Source organism: Nipponia nippon, unplaced genomic scaffold (genome assembly GCF_047370975.1).
Source record: "Nipponia nippon isolate SJK-2023a ecotype South Korea unplaced genomic scaffold, ASM4737097v1 scaffold_7, whole genome shotgun sequence".
Taxonomy (NCBI): domain Eukaryota; kingdom Metazoa; phylum Chordata; class Aves; order Pelecaniformes; family Threskiornithidae; genus Nipponia; species Nipponia nippon.
This window is the reverse complement of record NW_028262391.1, coordinates 8,901,622-8,915,490: the sequence shown is the minus strand read 5'-3', so window position 1 is coordinate 8,915,490 and position 13,869 is coordinate 8,901,622. Positions and strand designations below refer to the sequence as shown.

The following is a 13,869-nucleotide window of genomic DNA, read 5'->3' as shown; positions in this document are numbered from 1 at the left end:
GAGGCGAACCCTTAATGACCATGGGATTATAATTGGCCACCCCCCACGTACCCTGAGAGTTAATTGGGACAGCAGCATCGTAGGGAAAGACTGTTTTTTCAGCAAAAAATGGTTTAGTGTTACTTAAAAAGCTGGCTTAAGCAGGAGGAGATCTGGAAGAGGCTTGCAAATAGCTGTTCCAGTGAAAAGGCTTTCGTAACGGCGTAATGGAGTAGAATGGAGGAAATAAAAAGCTTTAGTTAAATACTGCAGAAACTTCCCCATAGGAAGAAACAGTGGAGCGTGTCTGAAAGGAGGAGCTGGCGGCTCTGGTGAGCAGGGCAATCACTGCAGATGGCCAGAAAAGGCTGTCCCTGCGGCAGAGGAATGTCACAGTACGCCCTGGGCTGCGCCTAAATCTCTGCCGGGTTGGATTTTGCGAGATGAACCTAGCTCTTATGTGTTAGAAAACAGGAAAAAACCCTGCCATTAGGCTGTTGTGGCTTTGTCCTTTGTGCCCCTTTTCATGCTCAGCCTGAGCCACTGTGTACCTCTCTGCAAGCTCAGGGAGAGCCTGAGAACCTGTAGCAAGTCCCAAGTTTATTTTTATAGAGATAGTCTGTACAATTAACACTTACTTGTATTATGCTGTTATATGCAGATTCATGTTGATGAAGTGATACCCATGCATGCCCTGGGGCGCTGCTTCTGCGTGGGGCGGTTAGGAAGGTTGCAGGGTAGCTTGAATAAGGCTTTTGAAAGCAAAACCAGCAACTAGGGGAAAACTTTCCAACTGACTTGAAGTCTTCTTTCTTCATCATTAGAAGAATGATTTCGGACTTGCAGGTGGCCAGCAGTGCTCTATGATGTTATTCCCATCAAATATCCTTCCTGAGAAGGAGTTAAATGTGTTTAGAATTGCTGCACAGTCAAATTATTCTCACTTTTCATTGCCAAATATTCATCTTAATTTTAAACCTTGGGTTCTTGTCTTTTTAACAAAAATTAACATTTCAGGCCCAATCTAATCTTCCTACACGACCACATTACAAGGAAAAATGCCCTGGGAATGGATTTCACCCTCCTTTGTTCCTGAGACCTGAAAAACTGTAATTTTTTTCCCTGCATTTTTACTGTCAGGCTTTATCCTAGATGCCTTTTGTTGCTCTCATCACCCTCTGTATTTCTGCAGAATGCGTTAGTCCCCTCTTTTCCCTTTGTGTTGCCTTTTGACCTCCTGACGCTGAACCAAAGAGTTCTTGAAGTCAAAAGTTGCCATCTTGGCCTTTCTCATGCATGTCGAACCCTGGCTCCTCAAACATGTAACAAGCTCTTCTTACCCATCATTCAAATATGATACATCTCTCCATCGAGCATTTTCCTTGGTTTTGCTCATAACTTTGCTCACAGCAAAGTGGCTAACAAGCTAAATGCTTCCCCCCCCCTCACTTTGGGTAAGTGAAGGCTTTTGCAGCCCTGAGCATGTACGTAGGGCTGGATCCAGGCTGTGCTCGTGGAGGTTGATCTCCACGTCCCTGCACTGACTGGTGCCAGCCTGTAAGCACCTGTCTTGTTCAACCACTTGTTTCTAGGAAAATAATTAACTTGGGCTTATTCAGTGCCGCAGCCGGGTCCAGAATCAAAATATCTTTTCTGAGTATAGTTTCTCCCATGCTTAAAAACTAAGCTGCGTGGCAGGTTTTGGTCATGTTTTCTGTCTCCATTTATAAATGAGCAGCGGTGGTGGGACACAGGGAGCCACGCTTGGTCCCCAGCCGGGTCTGGAGCTGCAGATAAGGAGTGGTGCATCTGCTGGAAACAAGGGAGATAGGAATGGGAATTAGTGACAGAAGTGAATCTGAGAGCGCTTCGTGCCCTTGCATCGCAGGGACCCGGTAATTGCTGCCCAGGCAGAGGCTGTTCTTTGCTGCAGACTGGGAAGAGGCACAAGCAGTTGAGCACAGATTTTTCCAGGTCTCTGTGCAGCTGGAATAACCCCTTCACCTGTGGACCTGATGCCTGCTCAGCTGGGGCGCTGCCTGCCAGGCCACCAGGCAAAAAACCCAAGCTCATCCTGGGCAAAATTCCTACAACACTGGGAACTGCAGCTCTGAGCCTGAGGAGGATGGAGGAGGAGGATGAAGGAGCAGGCATGGTGTATGTGCAACTCCGCTAGCAAGAGAAAATGGGAACTCGATTCTCTTGGTGAAGACCTGCCAAGTGGCAGAGGGATTGGGAACCAGCCCTGTGGCTGTGCTGCCCATCTGGGTCCCGCTGCTCGAGTCATTCCTTACCAGCAGGAAGGTGCCGTTCCCTGCCGGCTGTGGGCTCCTGGCCCCGGGGGACGCTGGGCTAACGCCTCCTTCCTAGCCTTTTCCCCGCCAGGGCCATTCACACACACTGCATGGTTGTTTGCATCGTGTTTGCTGGCATTTAGCAGCAGCAGCCGCCGTTCCTGGAGGCTGCCAGTACATGGGTGCCACTGCCGGCGTCTCGGAGCGGTGCTCCCCGCATCGCTGCCTCTTAAACACCACCAAGAACCCGCGCTTCCTTGGGAAATGGATGTGCCCTATGCTTGGAAAAGCCTAGTCAAGGGAAATGTCGTCCCTCCCCACACGCTGTTTTGGTACCTCAGTGTATTTTTAACAACATCCCTGAGTTGCAAGCTGTGTTTTCAATGAATCAGGCATTCATCTCCCGCGCTCGTTAACCCAGCGCAATCTGGCGAAGCTGCCGGTGCTGTGGGGAGGGTTGTGTTAGCTCAAACTCCCAGCTGCGCAGGCGGGGAAAATGTCACCTTTGGTTTACGCCAGAAAAGAAGAGAATTCAGGGGCAAGGTGTTGAACACCTTTGGGTCTTGCTTGTGGTGCAAGTTTGGGATAAAGAAAACTAAGGCAGTTTCAGATTGGCACCTAGAAGCAAATGTGGAAGGTGCCATGGCAGGCTGCAGCCAGGGGGACAGGGTCCTGGATCAGGCCATGCCAAGCTGCACGGCTGCAGATCACCCAGGCAGCTGGGTAAAGCAGCAGATAAAACTCTTGGTGCTTCTCTGCGTGCAGTGGGGTTGTGCAGTGATTTGTGGGGAGTGGTGCAATTGCTCTAGTTCTGCAAAGTGCAAGGGAAGCTGAATATCGTCGAGAGGAGAAGCAAGATAGCTGTGCTAATGAAAAAAAAAAAAAAGTATGTATAAGAGCTGATTTTTAATCAGCTAGGTTGGGCAAAGCAATCCTGAGAGACTTGAGGCTCCTGCAATGTCCTCTTTAATGGCTACTTCATTCCTCAGCAGCGCTGACTTCCAATTTGAAAAGAGCTTTTTTTTTTTTTTCTCCTGAAAGAATGATTAAATAGCATCAGCATAAGCCTCCAGGAGCAGTGTCAATGCCCGGTATCTGGGAGGCAGGCTGGGCTGCATGCTCTGTGCAGGAAAGGTCGGGGCTCAGAGATGGAATGACATGCACAGGACCTTGTTTTACGGCGGTGAATAGCACTGCTGGTGCTGGCTGCCACGCAAGCGGGATGTTGGGCACCACCGCTCGTGGGTGTTCATGGCTGTCTGTGGAGGAACTCCATCTCCTCCCTGACTGGTAAGTGCTGAATAAAGACAGGCAACCAGGGTCGTAATGCTGATGTGCTGACTGATAGTTACTAACAAAGATGCATGAAAACACCACCTTCCCCTTTCCTCCAGGGAGCCCTGGAGCCAACCACTGCGGTGGGATGTGGCTTTGCCCAGCCACCACGTCCCATGCAGCACGGCCCTGGGCGTGTGGAGGGAGCCTCGCTGGATCCAGCCCGAGCAGGGTGGTGGGTAAGATGGGCCGTGGGTTGCGGGGGCAATGGCCTCCGTACAGCACTGGCCAGGTGCTTCAGCATCCCCCAGGGAAAGCACATGAGTGTCAGCTTGGCAATAGCTGAATGCCAGTTCATGCAATTATTTTGGATTTCTAGAGAAGATCATTTCTGGCTTTGAAAACATTGCCGAGAGCTTCCACCACCGGCTCAGTAAAACCTGAGCTGTCCACAACTGCTAGTGAGGGTGATGGCAGGATCCGCCCCCCCCAGCTTTCCTGGCTTTTTCCACCATCCTGTGCCGTCCCTCTGGAGCTCCTGCACCCTGCGCATGGTGGGATTCCCTGTGGAAGGGAACCACAGCCGTTCGGTGGTGCTCTGCCCTGGTACCTGTGGGCACCGGCACTTCAGCATCTTTGCCCAGGGAGGATGCTCAGCTTGTGCATGGCCAGAGCAGCTGATGACGACTGGGCACCTTGGGCTTCATCAGACTCGGGGTTTGCTTGTCTTGCCATCCCAGTCGATACCCCAGCCAGTGCTCCCAGCACAGCCGTCCTTGGTGGTTTTCATGGGCTGCTGCTGGTTCGGCTGCTGGGGACTGAGCTGGTTAATTGTCTCAGACTTGGGGATTAGCGCAATGGAAGCACAAAGGGCTTTTACTGTCAGGTTACTTAGAAACCAGCCATTGATTTTACTTGGCGATTTTGCAGCTTCTGGCCATGTGTGTCTGTATATATATGATTGTGTGTGTAATATATCTACACCTATATATACACCTGGAAGCTGCAAAATAGATGTAAATATATAAATATATATATATATTTGCTTAGGATTTTTTGGGGAGTGGTTGGTGTGGGTTGTGGGTGTGTTTTTTGTTTTTTTTTTTTTGTTTTAGGAGGGTAGAGGAGAACCAGTTCTCAAGAACCATTGCTATTTCAGACAAATTACTGCTCTGCCTTAGGGCCAGTAATCAAATCAGCAGCTGCGTCCTTTTAAGCAGCACGAGGTCTGCACTGGGAGGTGAGCTATCCCAGGCAGGCCAAGTTTTTAGCTGGTTTTGTGGCTCCGTGTGTTGATGTGGCCACTTTGCTTTCAGGCTGCCTGCCCATTAATTAGAGCATGCAGTTTAGTGAAGCGCTCGCAGGCAAACCAGGGCTGAAAATGATGGGAGTAGCTGGGGGCTGCGACCCAGCGATGCTCTCTAGGCTGGACCGCAGGCTCAGGCAACCTCCTCCTGAGCCGCTGAGCAGCTTCTGAACTCATTTTGCAAGAGGGATCTTGCACTGCAAAGACTTGGCACTTTCAGTGTCGTCTCTTTACTATAGACATAAAATTTTCCAAGTACCCAGGCGATGTGTACGCTAAGTAAATGGCAAAGACAGCTTTGGAAATTCAAACACAATATTTCTTCACGGATTTGTTAGGGGATCAAACTCTACAGAGAGCTGGTTATCGCTCTCCGGAGCAAAACCAGGTTCCCGTGTGTGTGTGCTTTACCCTCCAGGTCCCCAGCGTGTGGAGGGACGACCCCTGATGTGGCGATGTGGTATGGGGGGACGGGGGACCTGTGGGAAAGGAGGACAGGGACAGCCAGCCGGTACCTGGGCTGAGACCCTGAGACAGACCCTGCTGCTGGGGGGAGTGGTGTACCTATAAAGGCATGCAAACACCAGAGAGCTTCACTCACACTATGTGTACATATATGTATGTATGCATTTATATATGCATATATATATATGAAGGGTATGTATATGCAAATATATGTAAAGGGGTATATATAAAGGGGGTGTGTGTGTGTATATACATTTATATCTATATACAGCTCCATGGCCAAGCTGTGCCCTTGCAGCCATGCGCCTGCGCAGAGGTAGAGCCAGACTTTGAAAGGCAATGAATAGCTCAGTGAGAAATAGGACTTAAAAAAACCCTTGTACAAAATAAACGTAAACTGTTTGGAAATGAGCAGTAGCACTTGACTTCTCCGACGAGCATTATGCAGCGGGTGGGCTGTCTCCAGAAGTAACATGGAAATCCCAATCCTGCAAGCCTGGGCTCCTCTTTGCTGCCAGAAGGGTTGCAGCTCTGTCTGGAGCACGCAGGCAGCTGCCAGGTATTTGCCTTTTAACTTTCTGAGGGTTATGCTTTGTGCTGGTGAGCAGGGGACGATTGGCATCATTTGTGCTATTCTGTGCATGGATGGGTTTTTGTTACGCAGGGGTCCAGCTGTGCTTTCACTCAAAAAAAATAATAAAAGAGAAAAGAAAATGGAAAAGGAAAAAAAAATCAGGTCAGTGCCTGCCCCAACCGTACTCTGAGCCCGGGGGCTCGTGGTGCTGGAAATGCAGCTCTAGCTTTTAAAGTATCTACCTACTCGAGGACAAATCCCTCGCTCTCCTTGAATTTTAAATTCCCATTAGCAGTGCTAAATTTTGGGTACAGTAGTGGCACGAGGGGTCCTGGGGAGGGGCAGGAGGGTGGGCACCCCTGCCCCAAGGGCTGCCTGCACCATTTGGGCTGGCTGCCCTGGTTTCCCCGGGGATGTCTTTGGTTGCTCTCCCATGTGGGAAATTGTGCCATATGAGCAAATACCTGAAATGGCCACAAAATCAAGCGTGTAAAAAGAGAAGGAGCTGAAAGAGCAGGGCATGACCTGAGCTAATGTTGGGTGTTCTGACCCTTTTCACCGTGGGTGAGCAGGGCTTTTATTTTATTTGGCTTTAAATAATTCATTAGGAATAGCAGAAAGTGGAGCGATTGTTCGCAGCACTCTGCAGCGGAAGGTAGATAGATGGTCCCCAAATTATACCTTGATCTGGCAAAAAAATTTGCACAGATCCAGCTGTAAAGTAAAGGTTAAAGCAGGAAGGTATAATTATACAGGGTATTTTGTACTGCAGTGATAGGTTTAAGTTAGGGTAGGGGTTTAATGTATGGCACATTTCATGGCCTCAGGGCTAATTATCTTGTCTCCAGCCTGGCTCTGGGAGGTGGGGAGAAGGGTGATAACTTTATCTCACTTATGTTGAAAAGCAGCCGGTGTTAGGGATCAAGCTGCTGCCTCCCCTCAGGCTGGGAAATCGTGGGGTGTTTTGTTCCTGGGGAATCCATGAGCTTGGGAGCCCCAGTGGTAACCGGATCAGGGGTTTGCTGTGATCGATGTGAATGTTTTGACAAGTGTGAGGGTGAATCAAAAAAATGCAAAGCTGAATAAGGCAAATACTTTAATCAGTGTTACTACAATGAATACCAAACGATGATGAAAGTGAAGGGAATGCGTGTGCCTTATTCATGGGACCCGAAATGGCATCGGATGTGAGATATATCTGAATGTATTTGGGTTTGTTCCCAGCCCCACGAGTGCTCAGAGCTTTTCCCACAGCCTGGTGAGGCAAAGGATGACAACAGTGCATCCACCCTTCTCCAAACTGGGCAGCTGGCATCCCCAGTGAGGGAGAATATGTCCCTTTTGGAGGAGAATGGATGATTTGGACAAAAGCAGGGTCTCATCATCTCTGGCTGCTGGTTTCCCACTGGTTTATTTAAGTTGTGTGTCCCTTGAGGGCTTAACAATATTTTCTAATTATTTTCTTTTCCTTCTAGAAACCTTGGAAAATCTGGGCTGAGAGTCTCGTGCCTGGGCCTGGGTGAGTAATCTCTTCAGCCGCCGCACTCACTGCAGCTGCATGCTGCCCTGGGGTAGTGGTAGCTGCTCTTGTATTTCAGTAAAAAAAAGTGTGCTCTCTCAGAGCCCCGGCCTGCGCTCAGTCTTGCAGATGGCTCACGGTAAAGGCCCTTACGTGTGTTAATAACGGCTCTGTGCATCAGCCAAGGCGCTCGCTTTCCACCCATAGCGCCTCAGTGGAACTGTACGAGGGTTTATGGCATAAAATCCTTCTAATACAGCCTGATCCCCACGAGGGACAGCCTGCAGAGACCATATCTGAGATGTCTATGAATGTCCCCAAGAGCTTTAAGTGTCAGAGCACTAGTCTCAGGGGACGGCAGTCTGCCTGGGCTATGGGCAGATTTTTATTTTATTTTATCCGGTGTGTGTACCTTGTTATTTCTGTTCCATACGTATTTGAAAACTAAAGGATATCTTATCAATATTTTATCTTCTCAATATTTTATCAAAAAGGGCATCTGTAAGCACTGCAGCACATATGTGCTGGCCCTGCAGGTCCTATAGCAATGCTGCAGTTCCTGCAGGCTTTAGTACCTTGCTGCTGGCTTTCAGCTGCCAAGTAAGAGTGTGTGTGATGGACTGGACAACTCCTGATGGCTTTACTCATGCAAGTAATGTCTTTGATGGCAGTTGAACTGCTCATGTGAAGAATGCTTAAAAGTACACCTATATATATATTTTAAAAAAACAAACACTGTAGAAAGGAGGAGGTGGCTGTTTTCTCACTGTGGGCACCTTCCTGTGGTGCAAGGTTGGGGCATCAGGAATGTGAAGCGCTTGGGGATGTGCGGAGTCCCCCCAGGGATGGATGCTCAGCTCTGCCGGGCCCCTCCAGCCCTGTGTTAAAGGGGGGTCCTTGTTGCCCCTGAGGTCAGAGGTGCCGGCACGGGGAGGTGGAGGCACTGGCATGTGTTTAGGAAAGCGGTTGGGTGTGCTGGGCTCCCATGCTGCTGCCTCAGGGGTGAGTGGGTAAAGGCAGGAGCAGGCAAGGACCTGGACTCTGCCTGCATTTGGTGCCTGCTGTGGCGATGGGCACCCCTTCCAGCTCCCCGCTCCATCCCGAGCTGGTGCCGGTTGTGCTCACAGGGCAGGAAGGCCCAAGGGGTTAGCTCATTTTTTCCAACATGCTTTGAGGTTTGATTTTAAAATAAAGTGAAATGTGAAAGTCACCCTATATTACAAGTCATATAAATAAGGCCTATTCTGCCAAGAAGAGCTCTTCTGGCTAAAATAGATCCAGGCTTTGAAAGGAGTTGTCTATCTGGTGCAGAGATTTTATTTATCATCCTTACAGTTTCACCAAGAGCTAATGTTGTTGTGGTGGAGAAAAGCTATGGGAAGGAAGTAGCAGCAGGAAAAAATGTTTTGCAGAGCTTTTCTTTAATTTCAAGCATGTGGAACTGCAGCAGCATCTAAATATATTGAGTCTTTGTGAGTGCAGCTGCGCGGGATGAGTGGGGGTGAGGATGGAGCAAGTGGCTGCTGGGCTGCTCTGGGCAAGGCTGAGGGAGAGCTGCTGGGCATCAGTTCAGAGCCGGGCAGCTCAGCCTGTTGCAGAAGCAGTGAGCCCTACAGCCCCTGGGGGGTGTGTGGGAACTGGGGAAAGAAGAACTGGAAAGCCTGAAATTCAATTGCCGCCTTCTCTTGAATGTACAGGTATCTCTTCTGCAGCACAGCTCATCCTCCCCTCCCACAGCAGATCCATCAGGTGTCTGCTTCGAGTGCTGGCTTGTATGACTTCACTAAGTAGCTTTTTTTTTACAGTTCCCTAAAAGATAAATGTGTTTCCCTAAACTCTCTGCAGCAGGAAAATCTAATTTAAGATTTACTAAAGTTTCAGAAGACAGCAGTCTTCCTTAAAAGCCTTCCAAAATCTCAGCAAGGTGGGAGTGTGCTTCATCCCGTAGCATGAAAAAGTGGAGAAAGATGCGCAGTGGGACAGAAATCAAAGGCAGGCAGTGCTCAGGCAATGTGTACCCTTTAATTACTTCTTCTCCCAGCTCACACTCTCTAATTAATTCATTTGCTGGGTGCTGCTTGCAGTGTGAAAAGCGTTGAGCGAGCGCACGAGGCCAGCGGGGTGTGTTAGCAGCGTGTTTCACAAGCAGACGTTTAGGAAGGGTTGCCGTGGCCGAGAGCACGAGCATCGCTCCCGGGTCGCTGAACCTCCTGCCGGAGCAGGGACCATTCTGCTGGGCTGAGCTCCCCTGGGACCCAGCTCCTGCAGCATCCTGGTGCTGAGCCCGGCTCCGGGCTGGGCTTCCACCTCCTCCTTTGGGTGAGCTAATGCCAGGCGAGGCTTTAATTGAGGAATCTTAACAGTCTAACCCCAGGCAGATGCATGGGCTGGTGTGAGGCCCTTGGCACGATGCTGGCTCGGAAATGCAATTGTGATGCAGAGGGAAAAATAAGATCACATTTTTCTTGTAGTTAATTCAGAGGAAATCCTGCCTGTGGAGGCTGCCTGTTGATTTTTTAGAAAATATTGAGACAGCCTCCAACAAGGTGATTTGCCCTGACTCCAAGGAAACGAGCAGCAGGATGAAACCAGCCATCCCAAACCCCAAAATCCAATTCAATGTAAAAAAGCACAGAATAAACTTTCCCGAACGAGCGGTTCCTACAGCCACCGGCAGGATATCCTGCGCTCGCGGTTGGGTACAAAAACAGACATTTTGTGAGCAGAAAGGGGTTGGCTGCTGCCATTGCCCCTTGGTGCTTTGCTCTGGAGAAAAGCTTTTGCAAACCCAGCATGTAAGAGAAACCCAACCCCAAATGCCTGCTGGCCCGGGACGATGGTGAGGGGGTCTGATTTGCACCCAGGTTCTCACGGTGTGCAGGGCTGAGCATTTGCTGGTCACTCGAGTGCCAGACCAGACCCACGTGCCAGATCTCCATGTGGCATCATCCTCGCCAGAAGCAAGCCGGGGATGAAATTGTATTGGCAGGAGGCGAAGCTTTGGCTTTCAGCCAGGAATGCTTTTTTTCCTGCAGAGGTGACACATCTGCTGGCAAGGACATTATCGAGTGGTGAATTTTGCATCAGCAAATAACCCAGCAATAATCACACCTTGCTAGGTTTTGGGATGCAATGGAAATGGAGCCAAATTCAGTTTTAATACAGAAATTCCTCTGTTGAAGGTGAGGATATCCAGCTGGGAAATTGCTTTCCAGTGCGAGGGAACAACGTGATGGACGAGGGGCAGGAGCGGGAGGTCTATCTGCCACTGCCAGGCTGAGTCGTGGGGGGGACACGTTTATAAACAGCGAACTGGGATAGACAAGAGAAAGATGATGGCTTGGTAAGGGGAAAAGTAATGATTTAAAAAAAGTGTCTTTCTCTAGTATATTTTTCTTCCAAAATACTCCTGTTGGCTGAGGTTGTGAATCATCCTCAGTCGTTGTTTGAAATGCCAAGTGCGCCTTGCGCTTTCTGGAGTGATTTTTTTTTTTTTTTAATTGGAGTTGAGCAGCGGGTGCTGTGCTGTGCCGCAGCCCCAGCAGCTGCCCAGCTGCTTTGGCTGCAGGTGCCCACCACCACCCACACCGACTGCCTGGGGGTGGTCATGGGATGGGGATTCATATGCTGCCTGCCTTGCTCCCGGCTCTGGCTGGGACCCTAACAGCACATCTCAATTGCATCTGATGCTTTAGAGATCACCTTGCTGAGCAAAAACTCACCTCCCTGGCTGGTTTTTGTAATTATCAAGGAAAAAAAATACTCCAAAAAATACTCCAAAAAATACCCCACCCATGTGGTCCTGATGATGCTCGCTGTTCAGGGATCCCAGGCCCCTTGGGTCCCCCCTGCTGGGGTCTGGGAGCACAGCGGGGAGACAGGCAGATCCAGGGCAGGTATACCCAGTATTGCATATATTTACTACTTATATTTAAAGACATAAAGTGCTCCTTATTCTTACATGAGCCATTGCCAGCTCTCAGGCTGCTCTCCATGTGCCCAAACACTGGAGCGTTTTGCTTCTCCGTGACGCTTTGCTGCTCGGTGAGGCATGGTTTGCGTTGTAAGGTCGTAGTCACCTAAATTTGAGAAAGGATGTGCAACCCACAAAGTGCATAAATAATTCCTTTTCTTCTCACCTGTGCTGGGGACCTGTATGCATACTTAAGCAAAAAAAATCACTTTGGGATAAACAGTCTCAAAACATTTTTCAGCAGAAATGCATTTTAATGCATTCCTATAAAAATAACACTTCTGAAGCTTTAGCAAGGAAATTGGGCTTCGTTTGTTTTTTTTTTTTTTTTTATCTGCCTAAAGAAGCTTAATGATAAACTGAAACCTGTTTTCATTTTTATCTTTATTGCGCAGGACCAGAGCATTTCACTCCAACGATAAGAGAAAGTACCTTTCCTGAGGCCTATAACCAGCAAGGCGTAGCAGGGGCGGGGGGTGTGGGGTGGGGTGGGTGCCTGCTTGGGGGGCTTTGGGCTCGGCGGGTGCTGCTGTCACCCGATTATTGCCCTTATAGAGAGCAGAAGTAGATGCAAGATTAGTTAGAAATATGTGTGTTCTTTGCTCATTTTTTTATTTCGGTAGCATTAGCTGTGTTACGCATTTTTGATCTGTGAAAACTTGGTTTTTCCAGAGCTTGGGCTATTCTGCAGGAAATTGAGAGTTTCAGTTTAAATACACAGTAAACACACATCTTTAAAAATAACTTTATTTGTACTCAGAGAAACATGATGTATTAAAAAAAAAACTTCAATTAACCTTTTTTGAGGGAAAGAGCAAGATTCTTCTAACGGAGCCGACTCTCCTTGTTTTAACCAGGGACTGATCAAAGCAGCTCGAGTGTTAGCAGTAGGCACGCACTTTGCTTTCTGACTCCTGCTCAGGGATCATCTTCCACGCTTGCTGTGAGCAATGAGCTAACCAATACATTTTTAATGAAGATGTGGGAGCGCTTACGTATATCTACTGCACCAGGCCCTTGGCAAATGCAAGCAGGCAGGCAGGGAGCATTTAATTTTTTCCCCCTTAGTAGCATCAGAGCCCGACCCTTCCCTGGCCCGGCGATCTCTCCTCCGTCTTGCCCAAATCACACTGAATTTTCCAGCTCAGGGTCTGAACCCCTCTGCCCTCTTTATGGAGTGACAATATAAGGCAGAATTTTAAATTCTGGAGGATTTTGTGCAAGTCATGTGAGCTTTGACCCATCCGTTAAATGAGTAGCGCAATTTTATATGTAGCTGGCGCATAGGTCTTGAAAAACGCAGGGAAAAGTCATGCTATAGATCAAAGTGACGTCATGAGACGCTGACAAAAGGCAAAGGTAATGTCACAGCCTCCTCTTTTGTGTCTCAGCATCGCTTTCCATGGGGTGTTCTGTAAGGTCAGATAAGTAGTGCAGGAGCGATGTCTGCCAGGGTGAGTACATGCTGTCGGATTAGTGCCCATATGGGACCTGGTACTTCCCCAGTTCACTGTCGTCTCTTTCTTCCAGTAGCTTATGAAACGTATTCCTAATATATACACATATAAAATACTATTCCTATAGCTTAGGAATATCCCGTTAAATCCACACGCTGTTTCTACCACAGATTTTTTTTGTTTTTTTTTTTGAGCAGTGGTCATAAAGAAATAATGCCCCAAGTTTTTCCTAATAATAGACCAGAATCTACTGCTGAGTCTAAACTGCAGCTACTCTTTGAGCTAGCTGGGGAAAGTGCTGCTCATCGGCTGCGCTGCTGTCTGACATTGGCTTTACGGAAAAGTTCCTGGGGAAAAGTCACTATGGACGGGTTTTAAATACTTCATGTCAATAGAAATACTTCTGATTTTTTGTTTCTAATTTTGACTTGTATGATGCTAAATGCTGAAGCACAAACTTCGGAAGAGTTTCATTCCCCAAATGATATGTTTTGGCACCATCATAAATTTTTCCCCATTTGTCAAATTGAAGCGTTGGAAAATGAACTCAGTTTTGCAAAGAGCTTCAGGTTTCAGTAAAACTGTGTATTTTGGCAGCAGAGGATCTTACTGGCGCTTCCCAGAGCAGGTTCATGGGCTGGTCTCAGGTCTGCACGCCCTCCCCGCTGTCCTCCCCGGGAGAGGGGGCTCCGGTGCCTGCCCAAGTCCTTGCTTGCTCAGGGACACAGCAGCCTCTGAGCCAGTTAACCCTATTTTAAACCTGTTTAAACCAAGGCGCTTGAATTTTGGTAGAGCAAACTTTTGCCAGCAAAATCCTCTTGTAGTAACAGATTATTTTGTTCTTTCTAGGGACGTGGGTCACTTTTGGAGGTCAGATCTCAGACGAGGTAAGTAATGCTTGGTGTGAGTATAATGCATGAAGTAAAAACCAATCTGAGATATTTTTAAATGAAACCATGGCTACCGAAATCAGAGGAACCTGTTTCTGTACGAGGAAATGGCAGAGAGTTACTATGCAAAGCAATAC

General features: G+C 48.4%; 1 protein-coding gene across 5 annotated transcripts in view; it reads left to right on the top strand.

Moving 5' to 3' along the window:
• KCNAB1 (potassium voltage-gated channel subfamily A regulatory beta subunit 1) overlaps nt 1-13,869 on the top strand; it is a 75,395-nt gene that overhangs the window by 40,987 nt on the left and 20,539 nt on the right. For 3 of the 5 annotated variants that reach the window (XM_009463819.2, XM_009463822.2, XM_087740521.1), the window contains exons 2-3: nt 7,369-7,412; nt 13,692-13,729. In XM_009463819.2, coding sequence (XP_009462094.1) covers nt 7,369-7,412; nt 13,692-13,729 — 82 coding nt within the window. Of the gene's footprint in view, nt 1-3,460; nt 3,564-3,667; nt 3,788-5,777; nt 5,879-7,368; nt 7,413-13,691; nt 13,730-13,869 lie in introns of those variants that run through there. The other 2 variants (XM_087740519.1, XM_087740520.1) reach the window with 2 other exon arrangements.